We start from the raw sequence: 23893 nt of genomic DNA on the forward strand, positions 1-23893 counted from the left end.
ATTAGGGTTTATTTTCAGAAATATTGTAGAATATTAAAAAACAAAATGCTGAAAAATTTGGGCAAGAAGGTCTGGTGGTGAAAAGGCTAAATGTATTAAATATATTTTTTCAGTTATAGTTAATAATTTAATAATTTAAATTGGTATCTGCATATTTTCTATGTAGCTATTATCTCTTGTCTATCCAGAAAATTAACTAAATAGTTATTTGAATATTAATAATACAATACAAACAATGTCTAATAATATGTAGCCAGCAATGCCTGGTGAGTGAAAGCAGCTGAATTGACATGACGTAACTATTGAATATCAAAATTTTTTAACTGCCGTTGTCAAGTTGTTATTTCACAATAATTTTTCAAGTTGTGAGTTGAATGAAATTCAAAATGGTGTCATGCAGAACAACTTGGGTGTCACCACTGCTCAAAATGACTAACAACACCATTCAGAAATAAACTATTTTTAGTTTGTTGTCTGATAATTATCACCTTGTCATTAAAATTACTAAAGATGTTTTATCATGAATGTACTTTCTCACTTTTCATAATTTGTGAAACAACAAACAAAATGACACTGCCCATAAACTGGAAATGTACCATTTTCAAACTTCCATGGTATTTCTATTTCTTTCATACATACACATTATCTAAAAGTCTTGCTTCACAACTAGCATATGACAACTCTGATAAACTTGCTATAATTGACTAATTCATACTTTTATGAAGGTGACAATGTGTCTTCATCTAGGCATCATACATATTAGTGATTCTAAAACCTCACTTTATTTGTAGATACTATTCTGGGGAGTTCGTGACATGAAACGCTTACAGCTAACATCAGTAGATCGTCCAAGAGTGGACGTGGAATGTGCCGGACGGGTAATCACCTCAACTGTTATTGAGAATGCCAAAAAGAATCCGAACTTTACACAACCTGTCAAGTATATAGAAGTGGTAAGGATAGATATGCATTCACTATATGTACTAAGAATATTTTTACCATAATTTCAAATTTATTTTTGACTCCCGTGAGCGAAGCACAAAAAGGGAGTCTTTGCAGTTAGTGTGTCTGTGTGTGTGTCTGTGTGTGTGTCTGTTCCATCAATATCTCAAGAACCACTGTTCGGATTTCAATGAAACTTGGTATATAGCTTGTCTCGAGCAATGCACAGAATTGATTTTTGGTTGACATCCATGCATAGTAATGAGCTCATCTGCATAATAATGTGTGAATTTTAAGCTATTTCAGTTATATCTTAAGAAGCATTAAAACGATTTTTATGTAACTTGGTAAGAATGTTACTAATGATTGGCTGCTGCAATTCATTGTTGTATTTTACATTTTAATTAAAATTTAGCATTTTTTATGTATTTTTTTATTATTATTTTTAAATTTTTTTCCTGCCCAATTGCATGAATACAACTAATAGGAATCGGTGAGTGGACTAATTTGCATAATGATGCGCATGCGTATTCTATTTTTTATGACCAGCAATTTATGATGGTGTCAGCCATTTTGTTATTTCCAGTGTGTTGTACAAAAACGAAGCAAACGCTCGGGAGTTGACATGTATCTGTTTATATTATGTAAAGGTCTAAGAAATTACATGTATGATTTTTTATTATCGTATAAATAAATAAATAAATAAATAAATAAGTAATTGAACAATTGTATAACCTCAATGACTGTGAAACGAATTACTGTACAAGCTAGTTTACATTCACGTGTGGTGTACAATTACATTCATGACAAGGTACTTTGAACCCTGTGTGGGCCCAGTCAAGAAAATAATGAATGTGAGATTCATCATCGTCAAAAACATGGCAGTGATATGAAGATGGTTGGTAGGTTCGATTTCGATTTCATGGTAAAATGTTGTGTAAATTTGTTGTACTTGTGAATCCTGATTTTCATCGTATTATTGAACGCGAGAACAAATATGGTGACCTCCAGCATCAATGTAGTTGTATCAAGTCGCTGCCGTAAGGAGATATTTCCTTTGTATCGCTTACCAACATTGTATTGTACTTCTTTCCATTATGAATTACATATATACACTTTTGGAAACTTGCATGGTGCACTTTCACCCCCACCCTCCCCAAATTACGACGCTATCAAGTCAATTAGTAGGTATACAATGTCTATGTGTGTAGATGATTACTACATCTTAGTTTCCTAATTAACCAATTAAAATACCTGTCAGGTAAACTGCATCTCTACCTTAAGTTAAGCCATGGAGCAATAAAGAAAATATGGTTAAGCTGAATACCATGCTTCATGTGGAATGTATAGACCGTGATGTTGGCATTAACTACTGGATACTCAGTGGAAACCACTGAGGGAACGCCATGCTGGCCGGCATCTCTTGCCTGGTAAAAAATCCATCGTAGATGTTTTCGAAACGAAAATTAGCGAATAGGTTTTGTTTCGAGTCACTTAAAATGTCCTGTGTGTATTTTTGGTTGGTACTCATCGCGTGCGACGTGCCCAATTTATAAGCAGTAACAAATGAGACGTGTTGGGGATTACTTTGAATTTTATGTACCGAGAAGTCTGCCGTAAATAATTAATATTTGTTATGGTACTGAGCTGTATGATGGTTGTAATTTCACCATGTCGATTCTCGGGATATACGAACCAATCGAAGGAGCTCTAAAGATTGTGATGCCTTCCTTATAATATACGTAACTAAAAATAAATAAATATAATATTTATTGACACAAATATTGATATTAAGATAGTGGTTTGAATTTTAGATACTTAGATTGTGATTGTTTGTCAGAAATTTACATAGTTGTTCTTGCTACTTTATCTTTTTCTTGTTACTGTGGAATACTTTATTTTCGCTGGAATAAATTTTCGCTGAAAAGGCTTTTTGGGCGTTTTGCTTGGAATTTATTTTCACTGATTTTTGATGAGTTTAATGTGAAATATAGGGAAAAAAGTATATTCGCTGGATTTTATTTTCACGGAATCATCCCTTCAGCGAAAATAGCGAAAATAAATTCCACGTGAAAATAAAGTATTCTACAGTAACTAAATTTCTAAAATATTTTTAAATGCCCTACAAGTTTATTTTGGGCATTTATTTGTTACTATTTTCGTTGCATTTCATTTACCCCAATGTTTTATGAATTATTACAGTTTTCTTTTTAATGTTTCAATTTTGTGTAGACTTTTTATGCATATTTTTAAGTAGGCTTATTGTAGGTATACAAATGTACAATGTCTATGTGTGTAGATGACTACTGGTGGCTCCTTATTTAATAGATTATTCATAATTTGTTTATCATTTTCAAATATTCTCAAATATGACATCATGATCCCTATTCCATCAGCACACGGGAGTTCTTTCTAAGCTTTTTTGATTATACATTATGCATTTATGTCTGTTACCACGAATTTAGTTTGCATCTCTTTCCATGAAACTGGTTTTGTTTTGGGTCTGTTTTGTAGGCCTGGACATATTTCCATAGATCTTGTTTGTTGACAAGAATTACATCTGTGTCCATGGTTATTGATTATTGTCATGAACTTACATCTGTTACAATGGATCTTGTTTGTTGCCATGGAATTGGATCAGTTGCTATAAATTTTGTTGGTTGTCATGGAATTACATCTATTACCATGGATCTTGTTTATTGCCATGGAATAACCACCATGGATGTTATCAAATCTGATATTTACATTTGTAGGAGCTGCCAGAGCGAGAGATATACTGCCCGCCAATTTCTATACGTGTTGTAGACTGTAGAACATTTGGTCGATTTACATTGGTTGGAACACATGTGATTAACAGTATCCAGAAATTTAGGTACATACCAAAAGTGAGGAAACCTGAAAGGAAGTTATTGACATCAATTCCAGGTAATGTATGTGTACATGAACACCCACAGCAACAACATAGTATTCATACAAATACAAGACTTTTATCTTTCCTTGATGATATCAATCTTATTTTCATCTGGATGTGCATAACTTTTATTTTTTTTCACTTTCTTTTGATCACTCTGACAATATCGTTTTTAATTTTGTCTACTCTCCGTCACCCTGACGATAGCATTTTTAATTTTGTCTACTCTCCATCACCCTGACAATATCATTTTTAATTTTGTCTACTCTCCATCACCCTGACAATATCATTTTTAATTTTGTCTACTCTCCATCACACTGACGATATCATTTTTAATTTTGTCCGCTCTCCATCACCCTGACGATATCATCTTTAATTTTGTCTATTCTCCATCACCCTGGCAATATCATTTTTAATTTTGTCTATTCTCCATCACCCTGACATTATCATCTTTAATTTTGTCTACTCTCCATCACCCTGACGATATCATTTTTAATTTTGTCTACTCTCCATCACCCTGACAATATCATTTTTAATTTTGTCTACTCTCCATCACTCTGACAATATCATCTTTAATTTTGTCTACTCTCCATCACCCTGACAATATCATTTTTAATTTTGTCTATTCTCCATCACCCTGACATTATCATCTTTAATTTTGTCTACTCTCCATCACCCTGACGATATCATTTTTAATTTTGTCTACTCTCCATCACCCTGACAATATCATTTTTTTTTGTCTACTCTCCATTACACTGACAATATCATCTTTAATTTTGTCTACTCTCCATAACACTGACAATATCATCTTTAATTTTGTCTACTCTCCATAACACTGACATTATCATCTTTAATTTTGTCTACTCTCCATCACCCTGACATTATCATCTTTAATTTTGTCTACTCTCCATCACTCTGACAATATCATTTTTAATTTTGTCTACTCTCCATCACCCTGACAATATCATTTTTAATTTTGTCTACTCTCCATCACCCTGACAATATCATCTTTAATTTTGTCTATTCTCCATCACCCTGACATTATCATCTTTAATTATGTCTACTCTCCATCACCCTGACAATATCATTTTTAATTTTGTCTACTCTCCACCACTCTGACAATATCATCTGTAATTTTGTCTGCTCCCCATCACCCTGACATTATCATCTCTAATTTTGTCTATTCTCCGTCACCCTGACAATATCATTTTTAATTTTGTCTACTCTCCATCACCCTGACATTATCCTCATTAATTTTGTCTACTGTCCATCACCCTGACAATATCATTTTTATTTTGTCTACTCTCCATCATTCTGACAATATCATCTTTAATTTTATCTACTCTCCATCACTCTGACAATATCATCTTTAATTTTGTCTACTCTCCATCACCCTGACGATATCATTTTTAATTTTGTCTATTCTCCATCACCCTGACATTATCATCTTTAATTTTGTCTACTCTCCATCACCCTGACAATATCATTTTTAATTTTGTCTACTCTCCATCACCCTGACGATATAATTTTTAATTTTGTCTACTCTCCATCACCCTGACAATATCATTTTTAATTTTGTCTACTCTCCATCACCCTGACAATATCATCTTTAATTTTGTCTACTCTCCATCACCCTGACATTATCATTTTTAATTTTGTCTATTCTCCATCACCCTGACAATATCATCTTTAATTTTGTCTACTCTCCATCACTCTGACAATATCATTTTTAATTTTGTCTATTCTCCATCACCCTGACATTATCATTTTTAATTTTGTCTATTCTCCATCACCCTGACATTATCATCTTTAATTTTGTCTACTCTCCATCACCCTGACAATATCATTTTTTTTGTCTACTCTCCATAACACTGACAATATCATCTTTAATTTTGTCCACTCTCCATAACACTGACAATATCATCTTTAATTTTGTCTACTCTCCATAACACTGACATTATCATTTTTAATTTTGTCTACTCTCCATCACCCTGACAATATCATTTTTAATTTTGTCTACTCTCCTTCACCCTGACAATATCATTTTTAATTTTGTCTACTCTCCATCACCCTGACATTATCATCTTTAATTTTGTCTACTCTCCATCACACTGACAATATCATTTTTAATTTTGTCTACTCTCCATCACCCTGACAATATCATTTTTAATTTTGTCTACTCTCCATCACCCTGACAATATCATCTTTAATTTTGTCTACTCTCCATCACCCTGACATTATCATTTTTAATTTTGTCTATTCTCCATCACCCTGACAATATCATCTTTAATTTTGTCTACTCTCCATCACTCTGACAATATCATTTTTAATTTTGTCTATTCTCCGTCACCCTGACAATATCATTTTTAATTTTGTCTATTCTCCGTCACCCTGACAATATCATTTTTAACATTGTCTACTCTCCATCATCCTGACATTATCCTCATTAATTTTGTCTACTGTCCATTACCCTGACAATATCATTTTTATTTTGTCTACTCTCCATCACTCTGACAATATCATCTTTAATTTTATCTAATCTCCATCACTCTGACAATATCATCTTTAATTTTGTCTACTCTCCATCACCCTGACGATATCATTTTTAATTTTGTCTATTCTCCATCACCCTGACATTATCATCTTTAATTTTGTCTACCTCCATCACCCTGACAATATCATTTTTAATTTTGTCTACTCTCCATCACCCTGACAATATCATCTTTAATTTTGTCTACTCTCCATCACTCTGACAATATCATTTTTAATTTTGTCTATTCTCCATCACCCTGACATTATCATTTTTAATTTTGTCTACTCTCCATCACCCTGACAATATCATCTTTAATTTTGTCTATTATCCGTCATCCTGACAATATCATTTTTAATTTTGTCTATTCTCCATCACCCTGACATTATCATCTTTAATTTTGTCTATTCTCCATCACCCTGACAATATCATTTTTTTTGTCTGCTCTCCATCACCCTGACAATATCATTTTTAATTTTGTCTATTCTCCATCACCCTGACATTATCAACTTTAATTTTGTCTATTCTCCATCACCCTGACAATATCATTTTTTTTGTCTACTCTCCAAAGCACTGACAATATCATCTTTAATTTTGTCTACTCTCCATCACCCTGACAATATCATCTTTAATTTTGTCTATTCTCCATCACCCTGACATTATCATCTTTAATTTTGTCTACTCTCCCATCACCCTGACAATATCATTTTTAATTTTGTCTACTCTCCATCACCCGACAATATCATCTTTAATTTTGTCTACTTTCCATCACTCTGACAATATCATTTTTAATTTTGTCTATTCTCCATCACCCTGACATTATCATTTTTAATTTTGTCTACTCTCCATCACCCTGACAATATCATCTTTAATTTTGTCCATTCTCCGTCATCCTGACAATATCATTTTTAATTTTGTCTACTCTCCATCACCCTGACAATATCATTTTTAATTTTGTCTACTCTCCATCACCCTGACAATATCATCTTTAATTTTGTCTACTCTCCATCACCCTGACAATATCATTTTTAATTTTGTCTACTCTCCTTCACCCTGACAATATCATTTTTAATTTTTCTACTCTCCATCACCCTGACATTATCATCTTTAATTTTGTCTACTCTCCATCACTCTGACAATATCATTTTTAATTTTGTCTACTCTCCATCACCCTGACAATATCATCTTTAATTTTGTCTACTCTCCATCACTCTGACAATATCATTTTTAATTTTGTCTATTCTCCGTCACCCTGACAATATCATTTTAATTTTGTCTATTCTCCGTCACCTTGACAATATCATTTTTAATTTTGTCTACTCGCCATCACCCTGACAATATCATCTTTAATTTTGTCTACTCTCCATCACCCTGACATTATCATTTTTAATTTTGTCCATTCTCCATCACCCTGACAATATCATCTTTAATTTTGTCTATTCTCCATCACCCTGACATTATCATCTTTAATTTTGTCTACTCTCCCATCACCCTGACAATATCATTTTTAATTTTGTCTACTCTCCATCACCCGACAATATCATCTTTAATTTTGTCTACTCTCCATCACTCTGACAATATCATTTTTAATTTTGTCTATTCTCCATCACCCTGACATTATCATTTTTAATTTTGTCTACTCTCCATCACCCTGACAATATCATCTTTAATTTTGTCCATTCTCCGTCATCCTGACAATATCATTTTTAATTTTGTCTACTCTCCATCACCCTGACAATATCATTTTTAATTTTGTCTACTCTCCATCACCCTGACAATATCATCTTTAATTTTGTCTATTCTCCATCACCCTGACATTATCATCTTTAATTTTGTCTACTCTCCATCACTCTGACAATATCATTTTTTTTGTCTACTCTCCATCACCCTGACAATATCATTTTTAATTTTGTCTATTCTCCGTCACCCTGACAATATCATTTTTAATTTTGTCTATTCTCCATCACCCTGACATTATCATCTTTAATTTTGTCTACTCTCCATCACTCTGACAATATCATTTTTAATTTTGTCTACTCTCCATCACCCTGACAATATCATCTTTAATTTTGTCTACTCTCCATCACTCTGACAATATCATTTTTAATTTTGTCTATTCTCCATCACCCTGACAATATTATTTTTAATTTTGTCTATTCTCCGTCACCCTGACAATATCATTTTTAACATTGTCTACTCTCCATCATCCTGACATTATCCTCATTAATTTTGTCTACTGTCCATTACCCTGACAATATCATTTTTATTTTGTCTACTCTCCATCACTCTGACAATATCATCTTTAATTTTATCTACTCTCCATCACCCTGACAATATCATCTTTAATTTTGTCTATTCTCCGTCATCCTGACAATATCATTTTTAATTTTGTCTATTCTCCATCACCCTGACATTATCATCTTTAATTTTGTCTATTCTCCATCACCCTGACAATATCATTTTTTTTGTCTGCTCTCCATCACCCTGACAATATCATCTTTAATTTTGTCTATTCTCCGTCACCCTGATAATATCATTTTTAATTTTGTCTATTCTCCATCACCCTGACATTATCATCTTTAATTTTGTCTACTCTCCATCACCCTGACAATATCATTTTTTTTGTCTACTTTCCAAAGCACTGACAATATCATCTTTAATTTTGTCTACTCTCCATAACACTGACAATATCATCTTTAATTGTGTCTACTCTCCATAACACTGACATTACCATCTTTAATTTTGTCTACTCTCCATCACCCTGACAATATCATCTTTAATTTTGTCTACTCTCCATCACCCTGACAATATCATCTTTAATTTTGTCTATTCTCCGTCACCCTGACAATATCATTTTTAATTTTGTCTATTCTCCATCACCCTGACATTATCATCTTTAATTTTGTCTACTCTCCATCACCCTGACAATATCATTTTTTTGTCTACTCTCCATAACACTGACAATATCATCTTTAATTTTGTCTACTCTCCATAACACTGACAATATCATCTTTAATTTTGTCTACTCTCCATCACCCTGACATTATCATCTTTAATTTTGTCTACTCTCCATCACTCTGACAATATCATTTTTAATTTTGTCTACTCTCCATCACCCTGACGATATCATTTTTAATTTTGTCTACTCTCCATCACCCTGACAATATAATTTTTAATTTTGTCTACTCTCTATCACCCTGACAATATCATCTTTAATTTTGTCTATTCTCCATCACCCTGACATTATCATCTTTAATTTTGTCTACTCTCCATCACCCTGACAATATAATTTTTAATTTTGTCTACTCTCCATCACTCTGACATTATCATCTTTAATTTTGTCTACTCTCCATCACCCTGACAATATCATTTTTTTGTCTACTCTCCATAACACTGACAATATCATCTTTAATTTTGTCTACTCTCCATAACACTGACAATATCATCTATAATTTTGTCTACTCTCCATAACACTGACATCATCATCTTTAATTTTGTCTACTCTCCATCACCCTGACATTATCATCTTTAATTTTGTCTACTCTCCATCACTCTGACAATATCATTTTTAATTTTGTCTACTCTCCATCACCCTGACGATATCATTTTTAATTTTGTCTACTCTCCATCACCCTGACAATATAATTTTTAATTTTGTCTACTCTCTATCACCCTGACAATATCATCTTTAATTTTGTCTATTCTCCATCACCCTGACATTATCATCTTTAATTTTGTCTACTCTCCATCACCCTGACAATATAATTTTTAATTTTGTCTATTCTCCATCACCCTGACATTATCATCTTTAATTTTGTCTACTCTCCATCACCCTGACAATATAATTTTTAATTTTGTCTATTCTCCATCACTCTGACAATATCATCTTTAATTTTGTCTATTCTCCGTCACCCTGACAATATCATTTTTAACATTGTCTACTCTCCATCACCCTGACATTATCATCTTTAACATTGTCTACTCTCCATCACCCTGACATTATCATCTTTAATTTTGTCTACTCTCCGTCACCCTGACAATGTCATTTTTAATTTTGTCTACTCTCTATCACCCTGACGATATCATTTTTAATTTTGTCTACTCTCCATCACCCTGACAATATCATCTTTAATTTTGTCTACTCTCCGTCACCCTGACAATATCATCTTTAATTTTGTCTACTCTCCATCACCCTGACAATATCATCTTTAATTTTGTCTACTCTCCATCACCCTGACAATATCATCTTTAATTTTGTCTACTTTCCATCACCCTGACAATATCATTTTTAATTTTGTCTACTCTCCATCACCCTGACGATATCATTTTTAATTTTGTCTTCTCTCCATCACCCTGACAATATCATTTTTAATTTTGTCTACTCTCCTTCACCCTGACAATATCATTTTTAATTTTTCTACTCTCCATCACCCTGACAATATCATCTTTAATTTTGTCTACTCTCCATCACCCTGACGATATCATTTTTAATTTTGTCTACTCTTCGTCACCCTGACAATATCATTTTTAATTTTGTCTACTCTCCATCACCCTGACGATATCATTTTTAATTTTGTCTACTCTCCATCACTCTGACAATATCATTTTTAATTTTGTCTATTCTCCATCACCCTGACAATATCATTTTTAATTTTGTCTATTCTCCATCTCCCTGACGATATCATTTATAATTTTGTCTACTCTCCATCACCCTGACAATATCATCTTTAATTTTGTCTATTCTCCGTCACCCTGACAATATCATTTTTAATTTTGTCTACTCTCCATCACCCTGACAATGTCATTTTTAATTTTGTCTACTCTCTATCACCCTGACGATATCATTTTTAATTTTGTCTACTCTCCATCACCCTGACAATATCATCTTTAATTTTGTCTACTCTCCGTCACCCTGACAATATCATCTTTAATTTTGTCTACTCTCCATCACCCTGAGAATATCATCTTTAATTTTGTCTACTCTCCATCACCCTGACGATATCATTTTTTATTTTGTCTACTCTCCATAACACTGACAATATTATCTTTAATTTTGTCTACTCTGAATCACCCTGACAATATTATCTTTAATTTTTGTCTACTTCTCTATCATCCATATATTATTTATATTTTTGTCTGCCTTATATTTCATTACTATTTCATTCTAGTCCCTTCCTAGTCTTCATTGTACTAACTACTTCATTTATATGCCATTGTATCTATTTACTAACCATTCATATTTGTTGGTGAAGCTCACTGCCTCAGTCTGCAATAATTTTTAGTATCGGTAATCTACAGATGAAAAGCTTTCCATTTGCAGCTGTCCTTGATGCTTTGAGAGCTTTGCCCACTGATAATAATGGTGATCAACAGACTATGCCCTCTGATGGTGTCTCCAATCCAGCTTTCATTCCAGTGCAAGATGTACCAAATGTACTTGTAATTCCGGAAGGAGGCCAGTCCAAAGGTTCCTTTCCTAATCCTCATATCTGCAGGTCTTGGCATGATGGAAGATTGAATTTATTGTCTTGTCATGCTCTTCTCACTATGAATGCTAACTGATTGTAGATGGATGTGTATTACTAATAACATTTCAGCAATTATATTGCACGTATGGTAATCCTTTGAGCACCAAATTTTCACTGAATGCAATCTTGATTCTGGATTGAACAGACTAAATGTGACATTACTTCAAGATTTTGATGAAAAAATAGGAAATTTTCGCAACATTTGCTGTGGAAAAAAGCAGACTATAATTGGTGCCTGACTTTGGTGCTCAGAGGGTTACCCTGGTTGTAGTAGGGACAATCTAACAATAGGAGAGTGTTACTTTCCTACCTTGCATCACTAAATAAAGTATTGTTAATTTTCACCAGACGACTAAAATAAAAGATTATTGCAGTACAATAAATACTGCATCAGAAATATCACAGTAATTGTCACATACTGTGTTCTTGTTGCATGACCTGATCATACCTATGATGTATGATCTAAAACTTGTTTTTTGACTTTAAACTTGATTGATGGTAGTGCATACTGTACATGCTCTAATAGAAGCACAGTTACATTAATAATCAATTTTGCTCAGAACACAATAATTAACTATATTGTTTTTTTTTGTGAGATGCAAGACTGCATATTTGAAATCAAAACTATTTTTGATGTTACGGTGAAGGGCAGAAAGCTGGGGTTGTTATGAACATTTTAGAAATACAAATTTTGTTAATAATCAAAATGGTTGTTAGAATTGAGAGTGACTAATCTTGAAATGATATTTCGCCATCATAGTTAGTTATAATTAATAGTGAAAAGTGAGTTCAATATTATCCAATATCTACATTCATTTTGAAAAAGTTGGTGATCACAGTTGCTGTGTCACTGGAAGCATTATAGACAGTGTATAGTGTAGCTTTTGATCCAATTACTATTAATTAATAGAATTTTGAATGAAAGCTGTTAATCAGTATTTAAAAATTGTTAAAAATATGTTTACTGTATTCATCTTTTTTGTCACCTTTCACAAAATAAAACACATTTTTAGCTCCGCTGTTGACTTTGTCAAGCAGAGCTCTTCATATGAGTGATTGTCTGTCGTCGTTCGTGTCAACTTTTTACTTTTTCGACTTCTTCTTGAAAACTACATTTTTTATTGCTTTGATACTTGGTGTATATGTACCTTGGGCAGACCTCTCTTAGATTTGTTCATTTTGTGATGATATTTTCAATTATCTAATTTTGATTAATATTTTGTCATTTCTGTTAAAAAGTGATAATTTCAACTTCTTAGTATAATCGCAAGTCTGATTGCATTGATGTTATACATGTAGGTACCTCTCTCAGATTTGTTAATTTTCTAATGATCTCTTCAGTTTTTTTTTTGAAATGTCCATTGCTAACAGCGGAGCTATCTCAGCCATTTAACATTAAATCAAAGTTGATTTGATTCAAAATTAATGAAAAAAATTATGTAAAATTAGACAAAATGTTGCACCAAAATTGGGATATTATTATTTAAACACAGTGATATTATTGTGACTATTGCTTCTGTTAGGTATAGTACAGTCTGCAGTTATGCATTTTGTGCTAGTTTTATTTAATTATTAGTGCACTTGTCTACAAATAGTTTTATTATGTAGTTTGTATTAACTTTATTTCTTTTATACTAGGACAAGGAACACCTCGGGGATCAGTGCAAGGTTTGTCACATCCAACTAAACCTAATAACGTCACTCCCCCATTGGATTCATCACCAGGACCACATCAACCATTGATCAAGGACAACCATGTGATTGACATCCCAGTTCCACACAAGGTAATGAGTCCTATCTTGTATGAAATGTACAAGTTTGCATGGAGTGCATTTATGTAAAGTGCATTTGGCAGTGGATTTCATTGGTATAGTGCATTTCTGGCGTCAGACGTATGGAATTATTTTCTTTTCTTTTCTGGCTGTGAGTGAAGTTACTTACCAATGTTTTAATATTTATTTGTACAATTCTTACTTCTCTACCATGGAGATTTGATAATTTCTTCTTTAGAGATGTTTAAATAAAGAATATCATGACCACATTCTACCACTAATCTAATAACAACATTTTGTTCAGCATAGACTTCATTTGAATAAAAAATACATACTAAACAATAATAGTATTTACCCCTTTTTATGAACATAAATTTAAAGTCATTGCTTTAATATGTGATAGTATCACCTTTGTTATCAGTAAATATATTGTGATTTACTCCGCTATCCAACGTTTTGTTAAAATACAGTTAGTATTCTGTATGAATTGTTTATTTCTTTTTTTTTACTGTTGCTTGTCAATGTTGTCACTACATGAGAGTACTTCAGTGTGTGGTAAAATTGTGTTTGTATACTCTGTAAACTGCTTAATTCATTCTTTTAGAAATATTCAGGGTTTGATGGTTCCGATTCATGAAGACAGAATGCTGTAAAAGTCACTGACACTTTGTGTCATGGGAACCCAGTCTGAGAGTAATTTTCACTGAATTCATGAAAGTTTCTCACTCGCCAAATTAAAGCAGTTTATAGTATACATATGCATTATGTGTTTGTGATAACAGATATAATTGTGTGTACAATACATTTATGTGACACATCTAAACAATTATACTATGTTCATTTGTGTCTTAACTTGCTATTCTATTAATTCTTGTCAGCCGACTGAAGACGCTAGTCCTGACACCCCTGATGAGGTAGTGTACATAACACAATGACTACCTAATGTGAATTTACTTTTTACTAACCATGCTTGTGTTTTCTGGAATTCACATTTGGTGCTTGTTAAGGTTTATGCATTCAGGTTGTCTTATTCTGGCATGAAGCACCCACTGTGTAATTCTGTATATTCACTGAATTATTTTTACAAATAAAAACTTATGTCGATTCCAAGCTTGTTCATTACATTTATTTATCCTACAATGTTCGGATTTTTTGAAACTCTTCAATTCACTACATTCAATTACCCACCATAGACTCCGGTCAGTCTAAATGACTATTTTGAACTGTAGGCATTAATCAGCGATTCTGCCGGTGATGGATAGATATAATCTAGGTCAGGGGAAGCCCCATGACCCCAAGATTTTTTTCTCTTACGTCATGAACCACGTGACCAGGGCCATGTGGCAGCGCCATCATAGCCAGATATTCACTTCTATTTTTATCTCCGCACCTACGGGGATGAAAATTTAGTGGCTCTGCCTGGAAGGCCTGCTTTTTCCTGTCCGGGTTTCTGGCTTGGGTTGTTACCGCGGCCACGGTAACCAACATTGTAGCTGGTAAGATAAGTTTTCCTTGTCATTTTTACCCTTGTGTCGATTTCCCCCTTGTGTGTAGCATTTTTCACAACAAAGAAAGTAAAACCCGGCGATGTAACTTAACCACTTATTGGTTTCGTTGCGTCACCTTTTCCAACTATATTTCGCTTCCCTCATGCATGTCATGTTCATTTTATGCTTTATCAAGTTCAGTTTTGTCTCCCCTCGTTTTTCGAGACAACTGTGCAGTGGTTATAATCAGAATTTACCAGCATAGAACCCGCATCCAAAATGTTATTTTTGCAGTGACTGCGTGCGGGGTTTGGGGTTTTTGCCTTGAAGGCGTGTGTTTTTCAGTGGAGTTCTGAGGCCTGGGAAGTTTTCCAGAGCCATGCAAAATTGCTGAGACTGACCGTGTCACTCGTATTTTCACAGTAAGGTCGCGCGTCCAGTAAAAAGTGAGTTGCGTGTTGGCCTGAGTGGAAATTCCTTGCGCTCTGCTACCGGTACTTCGTGTACTGAGTCGTCGAGTAGGAGGCCCGATGGTGGAGGTACCAATATTTTTCGGTCTCGCCCCTGCAGGTCTTTCCTCCTATGGGGCCTGTTGTGGATCTGTCCACATGCGGCGCCGGGTTTGCCTCTGAGGGAGAGGGTTTTGGTTGAAAGACTGTCAGGGAAAATTGAGTCCCTAGCAGGCCGGGTAGATCAGATGCAGTCGAAGCGAGCTGACTCCACTGTGGCCCTTCGGTCGGCAAGCAGGAAGAAACACGAAAGCATCGCTCGCATTCAAAACATGTCTCTCTCCGAGTGCTGAGTGTCCGGCCGAGTGCTGAGTGGGGCGCAAGTGCGCACAGACCGTGTTGATGGGCGGACGTTGGTCAGCCGCAGAGGAGGTAACGCTTAAGGCCCAAGGGTGGAGTACTGTGGAATACTTTATTTTCGCTGGAATTAATTTTCGCTGAAAAGGCTTTTTGGGCGTTTTGCTTGGAATTTATTTTCACTGATTTTTTCATGAGTTTAATGTGAAATATAGGAAAAAAAGTATATTCACTGGATTTTATTTTCACGGAATCATCCCTTCAGCAAAAATAGCGAAAATAAATTCCAAGCGAAAATATAGTATTCTACAGTATACATGTATCTTATGCAACACTTTCCGCTGGACCAAACGCTACCCTTTCGGTGCTGACTCTGCCTACAGTTCAAAACGGTCATTTTGACTGACTGGAGTCTATGGTGGGTAATTGACTGTAGTGAAATTAGGCAGAGGGTTCTTCAAACCCGCCTATTCACATAGTTTATACCCACCATAGACTTCGCCCCCCCCCCTACCATCCCACTCTTTCTGTAGCATTGGCCTAGTCCTCGGTGTGAAGAGAAAAGAACCAGAAGTGATTATCTGGCTATGATGGCGTCCCACATGGCCTAGGTAACGTGGTTCGTGACGTAAGGAAAAGGAATCTTGGGGTCATGGGGCTTCTCCTGACCTAAATTCTATCTCTCTGTCATTGGCCGAATCGCTGATTAATGCCTACAGTCTATGGTGGGTATGAACTATGTGAATAGACGGATTCGGAGAACCCTCTGCCTAATTCAAGATATTAGGATGCTTATTGAAAGCTATTAGAATGCTTCTTGAAAACTATTAGGAGGATTGTTGCAAAATACTAGAAAGTTTGTTGCAAGCTATTTGCATATTTGACAGTGTTTTCAAAATTGGTGCATGTTTATTACATTCTGTGGGTTTGAAGAATTTCCACTTTTCTGGAATTTCTGCTCTAAAGGTGTCTAGAATGATTGCATGATTCTCATTTTTTCTCTTAAAAACATCAGCTGATCTCATAAATTCATATTTGTGATCAATTTTTCTGCAGTGGTTAGTGTCCAGTCAGCTTGTTCCATCTAGACAAAATTTAATTAACATTTCAACTTAAATACTTGTCACTAATTAATACATTCATACATGTATCACTAATTAAATATTTTCTCTAATGCTTCTCTGTGCTATCACTTGGGTCACGCAGTTTTCTCTTATAGGCCTAGAAAAAAAATTATGTTTCTGGTCAATGTGTGTGGTTTAAAAACATGTGTGCCAAAGTGTTTTTTTTCTTGTCAGAATTTCAGAAAATATGAAAGAAAAAAAAACAATTTTCATGAAAAGTCACAAATTTAATGACAATTTCAAAATAAGAATTGACCAGAAACATTTTTATTTTCGTGGCCTTGTAAAAATTATGATGTGTTCTTGTTATTCACACAGTGTCTATACAACACCTCAATGTTTGAAATGTTTTGATTCTCCAGTGTAGGACAGGGCTTGAAATTTGTTTTTGAAATGTCTCTTCAGAATATTGTATGCATTTCTAGATTGCAGAGAATATTATTTTGGTCAGTTTGATCCCATACTATATGCAAATTTCATTACCATATCTGGTGATATGAGATGTAGATCTCATAATATATGCAAATTTCATTACCATATCTGGTGATATGAGATGTAGATCTCATAATATATGCAAATTTCATTACCATATATGGTGTTATGAGATGAAGATCCCATACTATATGCAAATGTAATTCCCATATATAGTGATATGAGATGAAGATTCCTTACTATATGCAATTGTAATTCCCATAAATGGTGATATGAGATGTAGATCCCATACTATATTCAAATTTTATTACCATATATGGTGTATGAAATGAAGATCCAATACTATATGCAAATGTATTCCCATATATGGTGATATGAGATGTAGATCCCATACTACAATGTATATTCAAATTTTATTACCATATATGGTGTATGAAATGAAGATTACATTTGCATATAGTATGGGCTATATGCAAATGTAATTACCATATATGATGTCAGCATGATGTCTGATATAATAAAGCTGTGTATTGTATTTTGTCTATTTTAGAATTACATGTACTTATGTGAATGACATACATTGCAGGTGTTTTCATAGTGAAAATAAGTTTTATTTTAAATTAATAATATGGCTTACAATAAATATAATGTGCAAATATGTTTACAGTAATAGTTACATTAACAATGCACCTGTTAGGTTACAGGAGTAGGAGTTCAGACACGATGAAAATTCCATTTTTTTTTCGTTTGTCCATGGCAAATTTGATTGGAAATAAGTTTATACTTTTTAACCCAAAAAAATAAACTTTTGAACAGTCAAAATTGTCATAATTTGGTTGACAGTGGGTGTAGCACATGATTTTCTAAACATGTGTCAACATTTCTACATCTTCTTTACCCTAGCAATTAGGTCACATTGGATAGGAAGGAAATGTACAGATAAATCTTGTAATCAGTTTAACTGCACAGAATTGGAAAGAACTTAAATTTCATTTTGACATAGTTTACCAATGTAACATGTTAGCAATCCAGTACAAGACATACTGGTACACCCCCCCCCCCCTATATATTTTATAAAACAGTAAATGTGTAGTGAGGAATGAAGTAAAACATATACAACATTCAGAAGAGACACCAAGCAAGCCCAGCAACACTGTTCAGTAATGTACATTATGACAACATTACATGTGTCATATATATCAACAGGGCAAAGACACTAAAACAGACAAGGATGCTGATAATAAGAAAAAGAAAAAGAAAGAAGATGATGATTTTGATGAGAGTACCCTTGATTGGTGGTCCAAATACTTTGCATCTAAGGAAGCACTCAGACAGGTAAGTTATTGCTCAGCCAATGATGTCATACATTGTAATTATGATGTCATGCATTGTAATTATTTGTCATGATGTTGTGACACCAAACTGATTTGTCATGATATTGTGGACACCAAACTGATTTGTCATGATATTGTGGACACCAAACAGATTTGTCATGATATTCTGACATCAAACTGATTTGTCATGATATTGTGACACCAAACTGATTTGTCATGATATTGTGGACACCAAACTGATTTGTCATGATATTGTGACATCAAACTGATTTGTCATGATATTGTGACACCAACCTGATTTGTCATGATATTGTGACACCAACCTGATTTGTCATGATATTGTGACATCAAACTGATTTGTCATGATATTCTGACATCAAACTGATTTGTCATGATATTGTGACATCAAACTGATTTGTCATGATATTCTGACATCAAACTGATTTGTCATGATATTCTGACATCAAATATGATTTCTCATGATATTCTGACATCAAACTGATTTGTTATGATATTCTGACACCAAATATGATTTGTCATGATATTCTGACATCAAACTGATTTGTCATGATATTCTGACATCAAATATGATTTGTCATATTCTGACATCAAACTGATTTGTCATGATATTCTGACATCAAACTGATTTGTCATGATATTGTGACATCAAACTGATTTGTCATGATATTCTGACACCAAATATGATTTGTCATGATATTCTGACATCAAACTGATTTGTCATGATATTGTGACACCAACCTGATTTGTCATGATATTGTGACACCAACCTGATTTGTCATGATATTGTGACATCAAACTGATTTGTCATGATATTGTGACACCAACCTGATTTGTCATGATATTGTGACACCAACCTGATTTGTCATGATATTCTGACACCAACCTGATTTGTCATGATATTCTGACACCAACCTGATTTGTCATGATATTGTGGACACCAAACTGATTTGTCATATGCCTATTGCTCAGTTGACAATTAAATGTATAGTTTTGGCCTGAGAAGGAGACAAATTCGCAGTCCGAAAACGGGGACTTATGTTTTGACCTCCGTGTGTGTGTGCATGCGTGCGTCTGTGCGTGCGTCCGGACCTGTATCTTAGAAATGCCTGGACCAATCACAATCAAACTTCACACATACATCATACATGGTATCATACATATGCACGTCAATTTGTTTAACGATCTGATTCAAGATGACCGAATGGTGGCCATTTTTGTGCTAAAAATCATCAAAATCAAGCATTTTCGGCTGTTTACAGATGGATTTTGTTCAAAATTGGTATATACATTAGACATTATAGGACCTTGATTCACATCATTTTGTTTTACAATCTGATTCAAGATGGCCGAATGACGGCCATTTTTGTGCTAAAAAATCATAAAAATCAAGCATTTCTCGGCTGTTTACTGATGGATTTTGTTCAAACTTGGTGTATACATTAGACGTTATGGGACCTTGATGCAAATAATTTTGTTTTTCAGATTAGAAAAACATATCATATGTCTGACTTGCCTGACTTGCTTTCACTGATTATGTTCAAATTTTAAATATTCATTATACATCATGTCATAGATAGACAGATATATTGGTTTGACGATCCTATTCAAAATGGCCGAATGGTAGTCATTTTTGTGCTAAAAAAATTATCAAATATCAAGCATTTCTGGCATTTATAGATGGATTTTGTTCAAACTTGGTACATATATTAGACATTACAGATTTCTGATGCACATTTATTTTTCAGATCAGATTCAAAATGGCTGTCTGGCGGTCATTTTGTTTTAATGATTGGGCTTCAAGAGCCATATCTTTTAAATGCTTTGACTTTGATTATATTCAAATTTGATATATTCGTTATACATCATGTTATATATATACATGTATTCAAAATGGCTGATTTTGAATGCAATTCCAGAGCAATATCTCTCAATATGGACAAGTACTTGTTTGATGATCAGATACAAATGTCAATCATTTTTATGTTAAAAAATCATATTCCTGACATGGTTATATTCCAGCTATATTACTATAAACAAAACTATATATCTTAAATTTGATAACTAACGGGGACTGTGCCATGCATGGCTTCTTTTTTACTGTAATGAATCTAAAGTTTTGTCAATTTTTATATTAGCATGAATTTATACTATAAATCATTTTTACTTCCATGACTACGAGTGTATGTTATTTAAACTTTCTTTAATTAATGGGTGTATTTAGACAGGTTCAGTTTGTAGGGTTTCATTATCATATAGGTGTCATTGGGTATCATATGGGTGTCATTGGGTATGCTAGTTTATTTCAACATTTGGTGATTAGCTGGGTCTCAATGCATGCTATTGTATATGTCAAAGCATTGTATTCTTACATCATGCATTTGTTATTTCATGACATCAGCATCCCGAAGATATTAGTTATCTGGGCGTAAGTACATGAATACCTGCATAGTTTATTCATGTTTAGGGGCATACCTCTATGTTTATGCTTTTTCATGAAAAATTAATGAATGCAATTAATTGATAAGCAGGAGAAAATAATGGCAGCTGCAACTGTATTTTATTCATGTTTAGGGCAAAGTAATTGACTGCAACTATAAATTATTCATGTTCAAGGCAAAGTACTAGTATATATGATTACCTATTTATTTCAATAGCAAAGTAATGATTGCAACTATAATTTATTCATGTTTTTGGCAATGTATATGACTTTTTGATAGTTTATTAATGTTTAGGAGAAATGACTGCAATTATAGTTTATTCATGTTTAGGGGAAATGACTGCAATTATAGTTTATTCATGTTTAGGGGAAATGACTGCAATTATAGTTTATTCATGTTTAGGAGAATGTGCAGTGGAGGGCACAAAGCTCAAAATTTTCTCATGGACTTGTTTACAGCTATTCAAATTTGAGAACTCAATAAGGATTCTCTCTAGAGCTAAATGCCCATAATGTGCTCATGTCTTCATGTAACCTAGCAACTGTGATCGCTCACTTAGTTAAAATGAGGCATAGCTGATTGGATTATGTTGAACTAATTAAATATATTTAAAACTAATGATGTCACAATGTCTGGATTAGTCAACTAGAATTCTATTTTGATGTGTATATGTTTAAAAGGTTTCTAATGACCCTAGTTTTCTGCCCTTCACTGTAAATGGCTACAACTATAATTTATTCATGTCTTAGGCAAAATATGTGACTGTCGCTAAAGTTTTAATTCATGTTTAGGAGACAATGTGTTATGCCATTTTTAGTATACCAAACTGTCGTGACTGTATTAGTATTCATTGTCATTTGTGTTGTCTCCATGGTTACCATGCATGCTCATTTCCATCTTTTTGTTCCATTTAGGAAGAGAAGTCGGTGAGTTTTTCATCATGCCTTCGTAGTCATTAATTCACCAAATCTTGTAAACTTGTTAAAATTGACAAAAAATGTTTTGAATGCATCTACAATTTATTCATGTTTATGGGAAAGTAAATGATTGAATCTGTAGTTTATTTGTGTTTAGGGCAAAGTAAATATTTGTCACTGTAGTTTATTGATGTTTGATGCAAAGTAAATGACTGCAACTGCAATTTTAGTGATAATTATACATGCTATGCACATTATAATTAACATATAATGCTTATAGAAAACTTAATAACATTTTAATGACATATCAACTATGAGGTGACACATCTCCTACTGGTATCTGGGTAAAGATTGCATTTCATCCAATTAGCAATGTAAAGATAAAATAGGGGAGGGCTGGCTTGCTATGAAAATGGTCAGCTGACAAAGGTGATACCAGAAAGGTGGCCATTCATTGCTGGAATGTAGGGAATTTTTTATCTTGCTAAAAAACACATTAAAAGTTATGACCCGTTTTGTATTGCTGTCTTTACTCCATTAGTAGCCCATACACGTATATAAATGACACACAGTCTATGGCCAAATTAAGTAATTATTTAAATTATATACTATTTGATAAATTTAATTTTGGGTTTATATACACTTTTAGTAAAGCTATTATGGGATTGGTTCACTTAGAGACCAGGGATTGTGTTAACCACTATTTCCATTTTACCAAGTCATAGCAATTTTGGGAAAGCGTTCCTTTGTACTCCACCCCTAATCCTGAATCTAACCCCTTCCAAGCCCCCCTCCTCCTTAATGTAAATGCCTTTTGTGGATAACTATATGTGTTAGGGTTTGGAGAAATCCTTATTTTGTGACTAATTTGGGTCCCAACTCTGATAGAAACTCATGAATTTAATTTTCTATGTACAGAAGTGTTTTATGAAAAAGTTACATAATTACATTATGTTGATAATGACCATTGATTTATGTTTTTAGGAACAGCAGGAAAAGCTAGAACAGCAGGGAGATGTTGGACCTGTTGATGCCTTGGATCTAGACAATCAAATACCGGATACTCTGACAACTGTAAATGGTAATATTGGTGAGGGTCAAATGCCAAATGGAGACTTTCAGGGCCCAACTGGTTAGTCAAAATATATAATCTTTTTCACTCTTCTTTTGTATGTAATATATGCATAAATAAATCACTATGCGTTACAACACGATCATACAGTGACTATATGTTCAGATCATTGCTTTCTGTTGTATAAGGTTTTCAAAACCAATTATCTTGAGTCTATAAATAATTGTCAATATATATCATAAGAGCATGGATTAGACAAACAATGAATTTGAATTTTGAGAAAAATTGTAATTGAAGGCGAATCTGACATGTATCTTACATTGTTATGTGTCGTATTGTTGATCACCTTGGTGTACCTGACTGCTTACACCACTGTCATTTCTGTAGATTCCTTGACTGTTATCAATGAAACTGGTAATCAAGATGGAAAAAAATTCAAAAATGTTGCCACAGGAGTTAAACTAGCTGTAAAATTATCACCCAAGCCTCATAAAAAAGGAAAGAAAAGTAATGCTGCTCAGATGAAGGTATTATCTTTTTCTTTGTAAACTCTACTCATTGTTTTTGGTGTAAGCATGT

At 33.7% G+C, this 23893-nt stretch overlaps 1 protein-coding gene across 13 annotated transcripts in view; it reads left to right on the top strand.

The window, feature by feature from the left end:
* Nucleotides 1-23893, top strand: part of LOC100329046 (otoferlin) — a 317927-nt gene that overhangs the window by 210570 nt on the left and 83464 nt on the right. For 7 of the 13 annotated variants that reach the window (XM_085492732.1, XM_085492720.1, XM_085492731.1 and 4 more), the window contains 9 exons: nucleotides 792-953; nucleotides 3696-3867; nucleotides 11704-11850; nucleotides 13550-13695; nucleotides 14562-14597; nucleotides 18739-18867; nucleotides 21286-21312; nucleotides 23227-23374; nucleotides 23702-23841. In XM_085492732.1, the coding sequence (XP_085348858.1) occupies nucleotides 792-953; nucleotides 3696-3867; nucleotides 11704-11850; nucleotides 13550-13695; nucleotides 14562-14597; nucleotides 18739-18867; nucleotides 21286-21312; nucleotides 23227-23374; nucleotides 23702-23841 (1107 nt within the window). The remainder of the gene's footprint in view (nucleotides 1-791; nucleotides 954-3695; nucleotides 3868-11703; nucleotides 11851-13549; nucleotides 13696-14561; nucleotides 14598-18738; nucleotides 18868-21285; nucleotides 21313-23226; nucleotides 23375-23701; nucleotides 23842-23893) is intronic. The other 6 variants (XM_085492724.1, XM_085492727.1, XM_085492726.1 and 3 more) reach the window with 5 other exon arrangements.

Source organism: Saccoglossus kowalevskii, chromosome 18 (assembly GCF_978046115.1).
Source record: "Saccoglossus kowalevskii chromosome 18, keSacKowa6.1, whole genome shotgun sequence".
NCBI classification, from domain to species: domain Eukaryota; kingdom Metazoa; phylum Hemichordata; class Enteropneusta; family Harrimaniidae; genus Saccoglossus; species Saccoglossus kowalevskii.